At 39.1% G+C, this 13,880-nt stretch overlaps 1 protein-coding gene across 2 annotated transcripts in view; it reads left to right on the top strand.

Moving 5' to 3' along the window:
- LOC117213700 (ankyrin repeat and SAM domain-containing protein 1A-like) overlaps window positions 1–13,300 on the top strand; it is a 77,833-nt gene extending 64,533 nt beyond the window's left edge. The window contains exons 12-18 of one of the 2 annotated variants that reach the window (XM_033459257.1): window positions 2,149–2,463; window positions 2,733–2,860; window positions 3,129–3,506; window positions 6,336–6,647; window positions 7,696–7,854; window positions 8,229–8,366; window positions 8,770–13,300. In XM_033459257.1, the coding sequence (XP_033315148.1) occupies window positions 2,149–2,463; window positions 2,733–2,860; window positions 3,129–3,506; window positions 6,336–6,647; window positions 7,696–7,854; window positions 8,229–8,366; window positions 8,770–9,372 (2,033 nt within the window). In that variant the 3' untranslated portion in view covers window positions 9,373–13,300. The remainder of the gene's footprint in view (window positions 1–2,148; window positions 2,464–2,732; window positions 2,861–3,128; window positions 3,507–6,335; window positions 6,648–7,695; window positions 7,855–8,228; window positions 8,367–8,769) is intronic. The other variant, XM_033459258.1, reaches the window with a different exon arrangement.
- The last annotated feature ends 580 nt before the right edge of the window (window positions 13,301–13,880 follow it).

Consider the following 13,880-nt stretch of genomic DNA (forward strand, 5'->3'; position numbering starts at 1 on the left):
TATTTAACAGTTGTTTTGTTGGTTGATTATTGTGGAAGGTTTAGGTTATTATTGCACAATTTTGATTCAGATAATTTGATTCGAGAAGCTTAGGAAGAATTTGAAGGAATTTTAACGTTTTATCGAATATTATATACTGGCTGGTATAAGCGTTGGGAATTTACTCGTTACTTATATTTATTGGAAAATTCTACCAGATCTTACTTTATTTGATATTTTATCGGTGTAAAAGCAGCGATAATCGTTGAATTTGTACTCAACATCAGCTGGTGTTATGATACTTATGGTTGGTAGTGTACATCTTGTTTCTTTCTTCGGGGCCATCTTATAAACTTTGCAAAGATAGCTGGAACTCTTTCTCCTGAAAAGTCTTTCATCCTTTTTGTTAATGGCGTAATAAAAGTAGCTTCTACAAGATTCTATATTTAGTTGTCATTGAATAAATTTTGTGAATAATTAATAACTTTCAGTGAATTTGGCAATTCGTGTATGATGATATTTCTGGATTTATTTTACTCTAGGCAAATTTTCTCAAATCCCGAAAAATTTAATGCAGAGAATCGTTTTTTCAGCCACCGTTCGTGACAGGAAACATCGATTTTGCAATAATCTTCGCCGATCTGAATGTGTTTGTTCCGTTGGCGGTGTGTTGTGCACGGTCGAACCGCGATGTCCACTGTTTGTCTGTTCTCTTCAATCACGGCGAATGTAACGCTCGCAACAAGTGCACGCGCAAATGATTTTTTTATGGTACTTTGACCCCCAAACGTTTTATCCGCGTTCTTTATTTACTCGAAACCTGAATTTATTTGCGAGCAACCGTACGTCGCGACGTTGAACGCATGAACGGACGCGTTTCGAATATCTAACGCGTTTTTATCGTTTTCTCTCCTTTTTTCTGGATTCTCTCTATGTGAGGATAGACTAACCAACCAAAATATTTTTTTACGATCGTACCGAACGTTTTTGAAAAACAATAACTGTCTTAAAAGAAATTGGAGTGCAACGAAAAATTGGACTGAGGGTTTTTCTATGATAAACTTTCTAGAAGATATAATTTTCTAGGAAGTATCTGATTTAGTTGGAACTGCGATAAAATTTAAAACGCTCCGCTCTTGTATTTGTCTGAATTCTTTCGAATAACTTGAATAAACGTTGTGTGGTTAAACCTGAATTTAAACTGCAGGAAACCGCAAATGTAAACTAATCCCGGAATATTAACCGCAGATTCTGTGAAACGCAGTTTTATGAAACTATGTTTTTTCTTATTATATTAGACAATTCTTCTATGATCGTAAAACGGTTTAATACTGCGTACAAATAAAAGGTTTCAAAATAACAGTAAAAGTTTCGTTTTGCTAAACTCTAAAGAGTTTCCTTAACACTAGAGGAACTTAAGAAATTTCGTTTCTTTTTCCTTCGAATTCTTAAAATTATACATTTAAATACATTCGTTCTTGAATCTCGTAATTTTCAAGAAGAACGAATTTGTCAATTCTGTATATATCATCGAGCCACGAGGGCGCAATTTACAGTAATTGTTTAACTACATCTGTGCCGAGAGTCGGTTTTGATTATCTTCCGCGAACTAATCTCGTGAAGGCATCGAACAATGACGAATCTGTAATGAATATTCAACGTATCCGTGAATTCGTTCGTACGCGGCTGCTATCCATTATGGATATCCGTTGGCTGATCCCAGACAGGCTCGACGTGTTTGCGTTGAAAACTGTTCGAAATTGCTGGTCAGCTAAGTTTCAGGAATACAACATTGATAGAGGGAGGATGGATTTATACGTTTGACTATATGGCTACTAAAATCTAGTTTTCATAAATTTAGTCACTGAGTTAGGAAATTTATATTTTCATGACGATATTCAAAGAGATGGAATCACTTTCTACATATAATTATTGTAAGAATAAAATCTAATCTCATAAAAATTCACAATCACAGATCATATCTCCAGTTTGTTCATAAACCATCAAACAAATATCATCAAAATCTTCTTTAATTAAACTTCAAATAATCTATATTTTTCTAACAATACGATAATATCTAAAGACTCTTTGATCGACAAATATTTCTTATTATTATAGACATCGTCGTAATTCACAAGAAATAATCGAGTCATATCGTAATCTCAACAGGTTTGTTGAAAGGATCCGTGACGGCTGAGCGGCCGCGCACGCTGCGTCGCTTGCGGAACGTTTACGGGCCATCCGCATGCGGAATGGGAACCGGAGGTGATGGTGGTGGCGGAGAACGTCTCGAAGACGGAGAGGTCTCGTTCCGGTCGGATCGCGATCGCGAGAGGGACGAGAAAACCCTCAGCATAATGAGCCCGTTCGACGAGCAGGAGGAATGGGCCAAAATTTCAGAGATCATGGCGTCGTTTGGCACGGGTCTCGTCAGAGAATCTGTCTTCGTCACAGAATTGGAGAAGGAATTCCAGACGAGACTAGGTATATGTCAAGATTTATAAATTGAAATATCGAAATATCAAAGTGTATCGCTGTTGGTTATAATCTAATAAATAAATAATAGTTCGAAAGAAAGCTGGCATAAGTGAGAAAATCTGTAATAAAAAAAGAAAAGAAAAAAGAAGAGGGAATAAAATTTAATTTTTAATAGAAAATTCCGTATGTTCTTAAATATCTTAAAAAAAGACAACACGATCATTTCTCGAAAAATATTTGCTATTAATTGGTGATTTCGTGTGATTTGTACGCAGGTCTGAGTTCAGACACCAGCAGCAGCCCTATTGTCTCTACTTCCGTTGGTCAGTGGTTGTCAACGTTGGGCCTGGCTGATTACGAGAACCTCTTCATCAACTATGGATTTGATGATCTGGACTTCATAGTACGTGCTTGTATATTATATCTTCTTTGTTTTCTAAAGATGTAATCCAATACCAATTTTGTTATTGATAAACTTTGTGCAATTCTGTTAAATATTTGCACAAATATGAATAGAATAAAAAGTAAGCTGTTTTAGCCAAACTTTAAATTCCAACGAAGAAATTATATTAGAATATCTGATTAGAGATTTATCAAATTTATTACAGTCTTTATATTGATTTGAATAATACTTCTCCTAAAAACCTTGAAAACTCTGCTTTTTCTAACAGAATGGAGTTTTGGACGAGACCGACCTGAAGGACATGGAGATCACCAGCGATCAAGAGCGTGCCGTGATAATGGACGCGGTCGATTTACTGAAAAAACGCGTAGACAAACGATCCGGCGGGAACAGTCAATCCGTGGACGAATGGTTGAAGAGTATTCACCTGGAAAATTACGCAGAGACTTTCAAGAAAAACTTGTACACGGACATGGAACGTGTGAGATGCGTGTGGGAGGTCGAATTGGCGACCGTCTTAGAGATCCAGAAGCCAGCTCATCGTAAGAGGATCCTCGCGTCGGTCAGCGGATCGAGCGCGCGTGCGCAGAATCGCAACTGCACCGGGCCCAACTTGGAGGATCTCAATAAGGATCTGAACACCTTGGTGAGTGAAACCGCATGTTCTGTCTGAATACGAATCGGCATGTTGCCGGCTGACGATTCGTATGGAATCGATAATGGAGAGGAGAGGAGGGGCGTCTGTAAAAATCGCAGAAATATTTGAACCGTAGACGTTGAGTTGAATTTAGACTTTGATATTTTTAGTTTTGTATGCAGTAGCTGTGTTAGGCCTTGGAGATTCTCTATGGAATTTTGGGGTGTGTTGAGAATTAAGGAATTTCTATAGGTTCACGTTGAGTTGTGGATTATTGTTTTTTCTTCAAATTGGCTTTCGTCGCTTATAATCGATTATAAATTTATTTTCCAATTAATTCGAGTATCTAAACAAGCGTAGTGCTTGATACAGATAAATGAACATTAAATGTTCGGCAAAAAATAGCAAATACTTAAAGAAACTATCGCACGATATCAATGAGTATTATACGATTACATCACAAACACTTACACTACGCCACTGTTACGTCGATCTACTGCTCATCTTCACAAAATTTTACTTCATCTTTCAAAAAATGTACAAACTTCCTAAGATATATACTCAAAACAGCATACGCGGATTTCACAACTCTAAAGGCAACGATCAATCCCAGCAAAGCGAGTAAAACGACTGGACCGATTGAAGCGAGAAAACTGGAAAGGGTTAACGAGGTTCATCGCAGCGATCGACCTACGTGACGCTCTTGTTCCGCCGATTGTGTCACCTGTCGCGTGATAGGGAGCGCGTCACATCGCGAAGATCATTTTAAGAGCGTATCGGAATCAGACAGAGAGGGAACGTGCTAAAAGAGACAAAATGAAAAAGAAAGAGCGAGAAGTTGAGTGAGTGTCGCGAGTGAAGGGATCCTGTTAAGAATTCCGTTGACACGGGGTGTCTGACGAGGGCCATGGAGCACTTGGGCAAAAAGAGGGTGGCAGCGACACACACCGAAGCAAGCTCGATCGCTCGCATCGGCTTTCAGCCGATCGCGTCATAATGTAAATATCGTGGCTAATTGGAGAGGCGTTATTGTAACAGGCGTATCATCACGGCTCCAGCTAGCTACCTGTTCGCTACTGACTCACCTCACGAGACGACACTCGAACAAGCTTTCAGGCTGATCGCTCGAGCGGACGCTAATAGTTTTTGTTCGGGCGCCTCGAGCGCGATACGTGCATCCGTTAACGAGCTACTCTACCACCTCGCGTCTCTACGCCTGGTCTTTTCGCCGGTGCTCCCTTAATTAGCTAATTAAATTCGATTAATGGCCGTCGGTCGACGCGCACACGTCCAAATTGCTCTCTTTGTTCCTCCGTTTCTCTGCTTCTTACGTCCATTCTTTTCTCGTAATCGAATTTCACGATTGCCGGCCCGTGCAGAGAGTTCCATCTCTCGTATGCGAGCCATCCATCTGTTCCGTCTGCGGATTAATCCTCGAACGCCGGATGCTCGAGAATCATTTTCGCCCACTATTCAAGTTCCAATAGATGCATCGTGGGAGGTGAATTTTTATGCTGGATTTTGAGTTTACTATATTTCCAAATATTTTTGTCGTGATAATTAATTTATTCTTCCAACAACACGTGAATATTTGTTACCATTAATTGCTACTAGACTAAGGGTGTTAAAGCATTAGTAGAAAACCTAAAGATGCAAACATTGTGCAAATTTTACGACTGTTCCCGAATTGTTTTCCTGTCTATATTATAGGCAGGCAGAAGCCTCTGTGTTCTTCATTTTTCTATGCACGTGTTTGTTAGTATTAGTTTTTTGTAGTTTCTACTTTTCCGTAGGTCTTTTTCTAGGTTTCTTTTTTTGGAGTTGCGAAGGCAAATTATACAAGGGAGGTAGATGTAACAAACGATACGCGAGATGTAATCCGAACAGCGAGCGATACGCTTGTGTGGTTTGAATCTGGTTTGATCGTAATTCCCGGAACGGCGCGAAACGATTCATTCACGGAGATTGCAAAAAGTTTCCTTTTTTTCTCTCTCCCCATTTTTTTTTTCCGGGGATGGGACGAGTGGCGAGTTCGAAACGCGACGCTTTCACAGGTGTAATTGCACGTTCTGTAACGCGAGCCCGGCTTTCGTGCGCGGCTTTTGTAACGCTGCGCGAAAATTTTTTTCGCACCGGCATGTCCATTTTTATTTTTGGCCCGCTGACGTATCGGAAATTTGCTTGTAACGCGGCCGGGAACGCGACGTCGGAATGTAAAAAGGTATTTGCCTCGGTCGTCCGTTCGTTCGTTCAAATAAATCTATTGGAAGGTTTTACGTTCGGTGAAAATTAATGGAATGTACTCGTGTTCTATGGGGTTAATATTGACGTTACTGATAAAACGCCGGTCCCTTCCATCAGATCTAAATTCGTTTTTTACTACAATCCCGGTGAAACATGCATACATACTTCATTTATATTGTTATAGGTTTTCGAATCATTAGCTTTGAATCTGCTTGAAGTTTTTCAATTTTTACAGTATAATAACAACGTTGAGATTCATTGAAGATTACTTGCTCTTAAGATCTTTCCACTTCACTGCTAATAGAAACTTCAATCACCAATATCTTGAAAAACATTCAATATTTTTCCTTGTACGTATTTGTACCTTTAAATTTCTCGTAGATGCATAGACATTCGCAGTATTCTAGCCATCTTATTCTTCATTAAATATTCCTAACATAAAAAATTCCTAACATAGTCTTCCGTATTACACCACCGAAATATTAAAAAACAAAAATGAAAGAGAAAAAAAAGTACAACCAGCGGACTTATATAAGATCACGAACGAAGAGACTTTCATTGCTCAAAAACTCGACGGTATCTCGTTTCTCGCAGAAGACGAACATACAGCAGCTGAAAGAGGAGATACGGGAGAAGCTGCCGGAAACAACGACGGAGGGTAATGGCGGTACGTCGATAACCGGAACGAATTCGACCGGCACGAGCACATTAAGGCACCGCAAAAACAGGCCGGCCCCGCAGCCACCCCAGCGACCCAGTTCGCATAATGGGGCGATCTCGGCACCGGAACAACTCGAGATCAGGGCACCGTCGGAGCTGCTGCTCGGCGTTCCGTCCACCCTGAAGACGCAGTGGAGGCACCAGCCAAAAGCTCTAGTCACCGGCTGCGTCACGTACGTCGCCAACGTAAGTCTAATTGCTTCCGTGTTCCATTCCCTTCTTCTGCTTTTTCTCTTTTACTTTGGCATCTTACTAAGTATTTTACATACCCTTGCTACGTCTATCGCGAATAGAACTGTTCTTTACAGAGAGCCAAATGTTCTTAATGTGGATCTACATAGTGGATCTATTCATAGTTTCTATCGATTGTTTATTCTTTGGGATATTTATTACGTAAATGTATCTTAAGGATCTGTTTTTTTTTTTTTTTTTTATTAAAGTTTCGAACGAGTTTCTTTGTATTAGCGTATCGAAAATATTGGGATTCTTGGTTGATTGTATTTGATTAATTGCTTTTTGGTCTTGTTAAGATTTTGGAGCAAAGAATAATTTTACATTAGTTTTTATATGGACTTTAATCATAAAAGTGACTGTCACGATTCAAATTCATTTTCATTCAGAAATTCTAGAACCGCTTGTGGCAAAAATCTGTTTATACAATTGCGCTTTTCACGATATTGGACAAAAAAAAAACATTGTAATAGCTATGAAAACGAGAACACGTCATGTTGGTATAGTAATTGGACTCCATAATTCTATCCTCTCGTTCAAACGCACTGCACGGTTCTTGAATAACGAGTACGTCGTATGATGTCAGTCGGATACTCTTGACAACGCCTCAAGGTGAAGGCTATTACCATAATTACCGCGTGGGTGTAACTAACATTTCATTCAGAGCATTATCTTGCATGGCGTAACCCGCAACACAATGAACGAGCATTTAACGCTTTCTTCCTTCGGGGAATCATGTTGTCCAGCGTAATAGATTTCTATTTCCTTCGATATACGAAGTTGCAAATATTACGTAAAAATCTGACGCTGTTTAAGTTATTAGTAACACTTTTCTAAGTAACTCTATGATTCGTAAACATAAAAGATATTGGTAAATAATAAATGTTGAAAAATGGTGAACGCAGGCAGAGATTTTGAAGTTGAGCGACGTTTTAAAGGAAGCAGCTTTTAAATATTTGCGGTTCTAGACATACGATCTTCTTTCTGTTCTAAAATCGTACAGTATCTGGGTTCCACCGTGGTGAAGGAGTTACGTGGTACCGAATCAACAAAGAAGTCGATACAGAAGCTAAAGAAAACGTGTCGCGAACCAAGAGTCACCCCTGACATTACTTTGGCGATTTCTTTTCGTGGCGTGCGGTTCCTCAACACGGTGACCAATGTAAGATATTTTTAAAAACGAAAGAAAAGACTTCGAACGTTAATCCTTTGTATTGCATAATATCTTACGGTAATTTTGATGTCGATCATTTGATTACAAATTGATAATCATGTTTTTTCAACTTCACTTTTTAAAATTAAGCTTTCTAACTCTTCCTTAAATACTTAATAACTTTCGTAACTTTCTATTGATTATTCTTTGAAATAAAGTTAACCGAATTTCGATTAATCGAGAAGCTGTAATACGGCGAGGTATAAGTAAGGAAGACAATCTCGTGCATTTATGGAATTTGTGTCGCGTTGAAAGGGATTAACGTTGAACCGTAATACGATTACCGTGTCTACATTTGTATTTGGAATGATGGGAATCGATAGGAGCCGATTTGCGAGCACGAAATTCGCAACATTCACTGCGCCTGCCAGGATGCCGACGATCTCACGCATTTCGCCTACATCACCAAGGACCACGCCAGCCGTACGCATTTCTGCCACGTTTTCTGCGTGCCAACGATGGTAAGTCTATTTCCTTTCTTGTTTCTATTATAGATATCTATATGAAACTTTATTATAGTGAGAATTGGTATTCAAGGAACATTAAATTTCATAGTTTTATATCTTGACTAAAATCAAAAGATGAATTAATTATAATAATCGATTATGTATTTAAGTAATTTTCAAGTATATAGTTGGAAATGTTATAGAAGTAAATAACATGCACTATAATATACCGCTATAAGATACTAGGAAAATTAAGAGTCAACAGGAACATCTAATTCCAAATTCTTTTACGTCATTCTCTTACCACGTTGACTAGGTGAATAATGTGATCATTCACCTCCATCTACCAACTCCATTGTTCCTAAATCTCTTTCCTTCACCCAAAAAGAATCTACGAAGCGAGGAATGCGTGTTTCAGGACCAAGCAACGGAGGTGATCCTAACCCTAGGCCAGGCGTTCGAGGTAGCCTACCAAATGGCCTTGCGTGACAAACTTGGTAGTCACACGGTGCGATCTCAATCGGCCAATCAACTGACGACTTTCTCAAAATCTGCATCGAAAATGCCAATGTCTCCAGATTCTGCGCTGGACACCGGCCGTGAATCGCACAACCAACCTTCGGCCGCTATCCCCATCGTGAATTCAATGAACCCAAAACCAAAACCCCGCTCTAAGTCGTCCATCCCTAACCCTATAGTGCAGTCCACAATGACCAATCCGATGCAAGACGCAAACTCGAACTCGAGTTCTTTCTCTAGCGGCACCGTGAACTATAGTTCCAGCTCGAACTCAGCGACCAGTCCCAGCACGAACTCCGTGAGCAGCTCGAATTCGAACACGAACACGAACCAAAGTGCAAAGCCGCTAGTCACGCACGGTAGGTCCCATTCGGTGAACGACATCAAAGTGAACGGGAACCAGTTGAAATTGGCGCCAGCGCCGGTCGATGACATCGGAATAGGCGTGAAAGACCTGAAGCCAGGCTCCAGGGCGCCTATAGCTCTGTCAGAAGAACTATAAGGGGAATAAGGTTCTCCGTTACTATTTCGATACTCATTACTGTTCGTCCGAGAGATTAGATCGAAACGCTTGACGATCTTTGACCTCGTGGGAAAAGTGTAGGGATGTCGCTTTCGAGACGCGAGTTTGATACAAGGGGTTGTTCTTTAATACGACGGACACAAGGGTGTATGGTGGACTTTAAGGAATTTGAGAAGCGTTTTAGAGTTTTTTTGGGACATTAGAACGATTGTTCTTCTTAATGAAGAACTGAAGGTTGTTAATTGTGAATGTGAAACAGATCATCGTACGGATTGATCCTTGCATCAGAATACTATATGAAATTTTGTAAGATCATTAGGACTAATATCGTAAAATCCATTTGGGACTTTGATATTCGACTGAGAGGTCGGATTATACTTGAATTGTTCGATTAACCTTCGTAGACATTATATGACACACGCGAAATAGGACTCGACTAGGCGTTCGCGGTGTCTTTTTATCTCTCGAATTTTTGTAGTAGCATTCTAGACAGACGTTATGACGGGTATCGACAATTTGAATGGTTGTGTCATTCGGAAGAGAATGATAGAGGGGTTTGATGACAGCTCAGGTAAGTAAGAGACGATTGTCGAATTATTTTGCCAAATTCTTGATCGACCATGAAACGGCGATGCTGTGATTTTCTACATCGAGGGCATTAACGAACCGACGAAACACGTTTAGAAGACAACCGTGTGCTCATCTTTTACATATTTTATTCACGTCCATACAACGACAAAATTGAAAAAAGGAAAAGAAGATACAAAGCAACGAATTCAGAAGATTGTTACATTGTATCTGGTTGGACGGAACGTGTATATCGTCAACAGTATTATTTGATTAAAACGAAGCTCTTCGTTACAAAATAGACGTTTTCTAGGTCTTACACTCGATGTTTTGTCAATGAGGAAGAGCGTGACTAACGTTACATCGACGTCTCGCCTAAAATAATTTTAAACGAACTAGAAAAACCGAAAAAAATGTTGACAAAAGGACGTGATTTTTTTTTAAGATTTCATTTTAAAGATTCCTCCTGCACATGAAACATTATATTGCATTTAAAAATGGCACATTTACACACATGTAAACATTCCCATGTCGAAAGGACGTACAGGTGAGTTAACAAATTTGCGAATGCTCAATTTTGATCGCGTACAATCAAATTAAAAAAAGAAAAATCGACTGATGAGACTCAGAGGCTGAATCGTTTTCACTTTGAACTGTGGCTGATTGACGTCACGATGGATTCGTTTCTTCCATGAAATCGTCACCCTCGTTCGAGGTGCCACCGTTTTTTCGACGTTCTCATCACCCAAGACTGACAGTCCTTATTTCGTTTCGCATTTTTCACGTTTCTCAGCATTTACGTATAGAGTATGTACAATGTACACACATGCATGTACACAACAACATAAATTGCACGTATTAATTATCGTAAAACAAAGAAGAAGTAAAAAAGAAAGGACGAAGAGGAGGAAAAACGAAAAGAAAACCGAAGAGAAAATTCACTCCGTGCGGATTAACGTGTATCTATCGAGTGCTAATTGGACGAACCTCGCGAATAAGAAACGAATATTATACCACGAAACGGTACCAAATATCTATCTATTGTATATTTAAATACTCCACGGAGTTCCCTCGAAAACCCTACATTTAATATAAGTCGATTTTCAAGTTTCCAAGTTGCTACGATTGTAAGGAACGTACTACAATCATATTCGAGCGTAGCTGACCAATTCAGCTTTGAGCACTAAAGACGACTCGAATTGATTCAAAGATGTGTCAATAGTAGAGTACTAATATCGATTGAACAGCAAGTAGCATCTCACGTATGTGGGCTCCGTCCCTGAAACGGAGCAGGCCTAACTGACCTCGTATGTAGTTGTCGAATCGTAGTGATAAATCGTGAGCGTATAATTGCCCATCACGAACCGTCTCTGGGAAGTCGGGAAAGATAAAAGCGTGCGGTAGCTCGAGAAAATTGTCGAGACGTCAAACAAATGACGTCTGGTTGTGTACACAACGGGTAGATTGATTCGTAGCGAAAACCAAAGATTGCATGTTTGTATATAAAGCACGCGCGATATTAATCGAACGGGAACGTGGCGATATTAATCGCGATATTAAGCTGGAGAGCAAAGAGAGACGGAGCAAAGTGGAGTGAAATCCATTTTAGGGTGATACGAAGAGAATATATTATACACGGTCACAGACAAGTGGAACACGAGAAACTGCCAAATAACACACCACCATAAACACGTGGCTATACGCACACTTTGTATTCATCACATTTAAAATGATAGTTAGCTCTATTCATAATGTATATGTATATATATTAACGCTTAATCCTGCATGTATATATATATATATACACACATATATACGTGCAGGATTAAGCGTTTAAGGTGTTGCGATAGAGGTGAACGAGGTTCGTGGACGACGTGATACAGTAATTTCAACGTGGAGTAAAATTAGGTGGATGATCCACCTTTCGTAAGTTCGTACATTCGCGAACTGTGGCGCAGCTATTGTAGAATTGTAGAAAATCGAAATAGAGAGCATGCTTCGTCGATGTGTGTGTCGATAAATTCGAGAAAATCTCGAGAAGAAGCATTATTGGAAAAAAGTCGATATGAAATCGATCAGAGGGGTTATTCGTGTTGGCTTTGGTTATTAGTGTTGTTCGATTGTAATAAAATGAGCGGTAAGTCGGATATTAAGATTCGATAATTGGTAATTGTTTGGATAATATGGTTATGTGAAAAAAAATACATAAATGAAACGAAAGAAGGAAAAAATAATATGTACGTACTTAGACTATTATCGATGGCACTATTATTTGATAACGAAATCAATAAATTTTGTAGCGTCGTAAATTACAACAGAATAGTTGACGAAAACGTAGTACTGCGTTAGAGTGCAGTATTTAATACAGGACAATTTGAATGCTACGTAGTTGATAGTCGTATTATCGATCGATAGAGTGTTTCTCGACCAAGTTTTGACGTTTATGAGTAAAACGTACGTACTACGCGTTTCGAACATTTTAACGAAGTATCTTTATCGACAAGCGTACCAAAATGTCCTTTCGTAGATTTGTACTTTCGTAAGATTTTCCTTGCTTTCTTTTTTTCTTCTTTATAAAAATTGCGTACAGTGATTCGTATAAAGTAACATGGAAGATTATTTTCTACATGATGCCATTTAAGACATTTTACACAGAATTCTCTTTCTGTTGTTCCTATGGATTCCTCGTAATATACGCTCAAACGTTCGATATCGTATTTGCCAACGAAAAGTGTTTTAAATACTTTCTTATGCATTTATCAGATCGTAGAAATAACAACCATTTACTGATTCAAAAAGGCGCGAAAAAAGACCAGTCCATTCTTAACTTTACACGAATCACTACATACATCTCAAATTTCTCGTCAAGAATTTTCTTCATCGCACAATCACATGACTCGCGACTTGAAACAACACTCATTTCGTCCATCAACGAACAATACAGTTTGTAGCCGATGAAATCTTTCAAGTGCCAACAATGGAGCCCCATTTGTATTCAATAAACCCAACGTCGATGTAACTTCGGGATTCCGAAGTTAGACCGGCCTGGTGTCAGCCGAAGAGAAAAAATTCCGACGGACGCATACGCGCGTTCGACAAGGTGTACATAACATACATCGAACACTTGGTAGCTATCTTGTTTTTTGCTATACTGTAAATTTAACCTATCCACACGTGTTCAAAGGGGAATCTTTCGTTCCGTTCCGCTGTGAACACGGACGCAATAGATAGTCGCACGAGATAATTTATTTCCTTCTTGCGCAGAGGACGGACCGGCAATCTCCTACGAAAGAGGCATCTATCATAGCGTAAACTTTTAAGTATTTATATATATATATTATATATATATTAAAAAAACAAAAAAACAGTAATAAAACATTAAACGAGTAAACGTTAGCTGTATACACTATATACGACTATACATAGGACGAGTGGTATCGGCAATGAGTTTTTTTTAAGGAACTCAGACTCATGCCAATCGCGCGAAGAAAACTCATTCACGGACCAAGAAACGATAAAAACGGGAGAGAAAAACAGGAGAGAAAAAAAAGTAAATGATTAATTGACAAGGGGAGACGATATGTATTTGCTCGTAAACTATTAATAGTATTTCAGGAAAAATAAAAGGAAATATTAGACACAGGAATGTCGAGAGAGGAATTTTTAGGTCGACTTTCTTTCTCGTGAATGACGTGGTGCGACGATTATTTCGTCGTGTCGATTATTTAGATCGAATTTCAGGTATCAGGTGTACGTGTACATAGGTGTATGGTAAAACTAGAGCGTGCTACAGCGATCACCGTGAATCAGTTCAGTGACTCAACGATACCAAAGAGACAGTCGAAGCAATTTCCTAATTGTACATTAGACGACTATGTGTGATTAAAGTGACATACTGATTATTCCTGTGAACTTTTGTT

This window comes from Bombus bifarius, unplaced genomic scaffold, assembly GCF_011952205.1.
Source record: "Bombus bifarius isolate JDL3187 unplaced genomic scaffold, Bbif_JDL3187 scf7180000009125, whole genome shotgun sequence".
Taxonomy (NCBI): domain Eukaryota; kingdom Metazoa; phylum Arthropoda; class Insecta; order Hymenoptera; family Apidae; genus Bombus; species Bombus bifarius.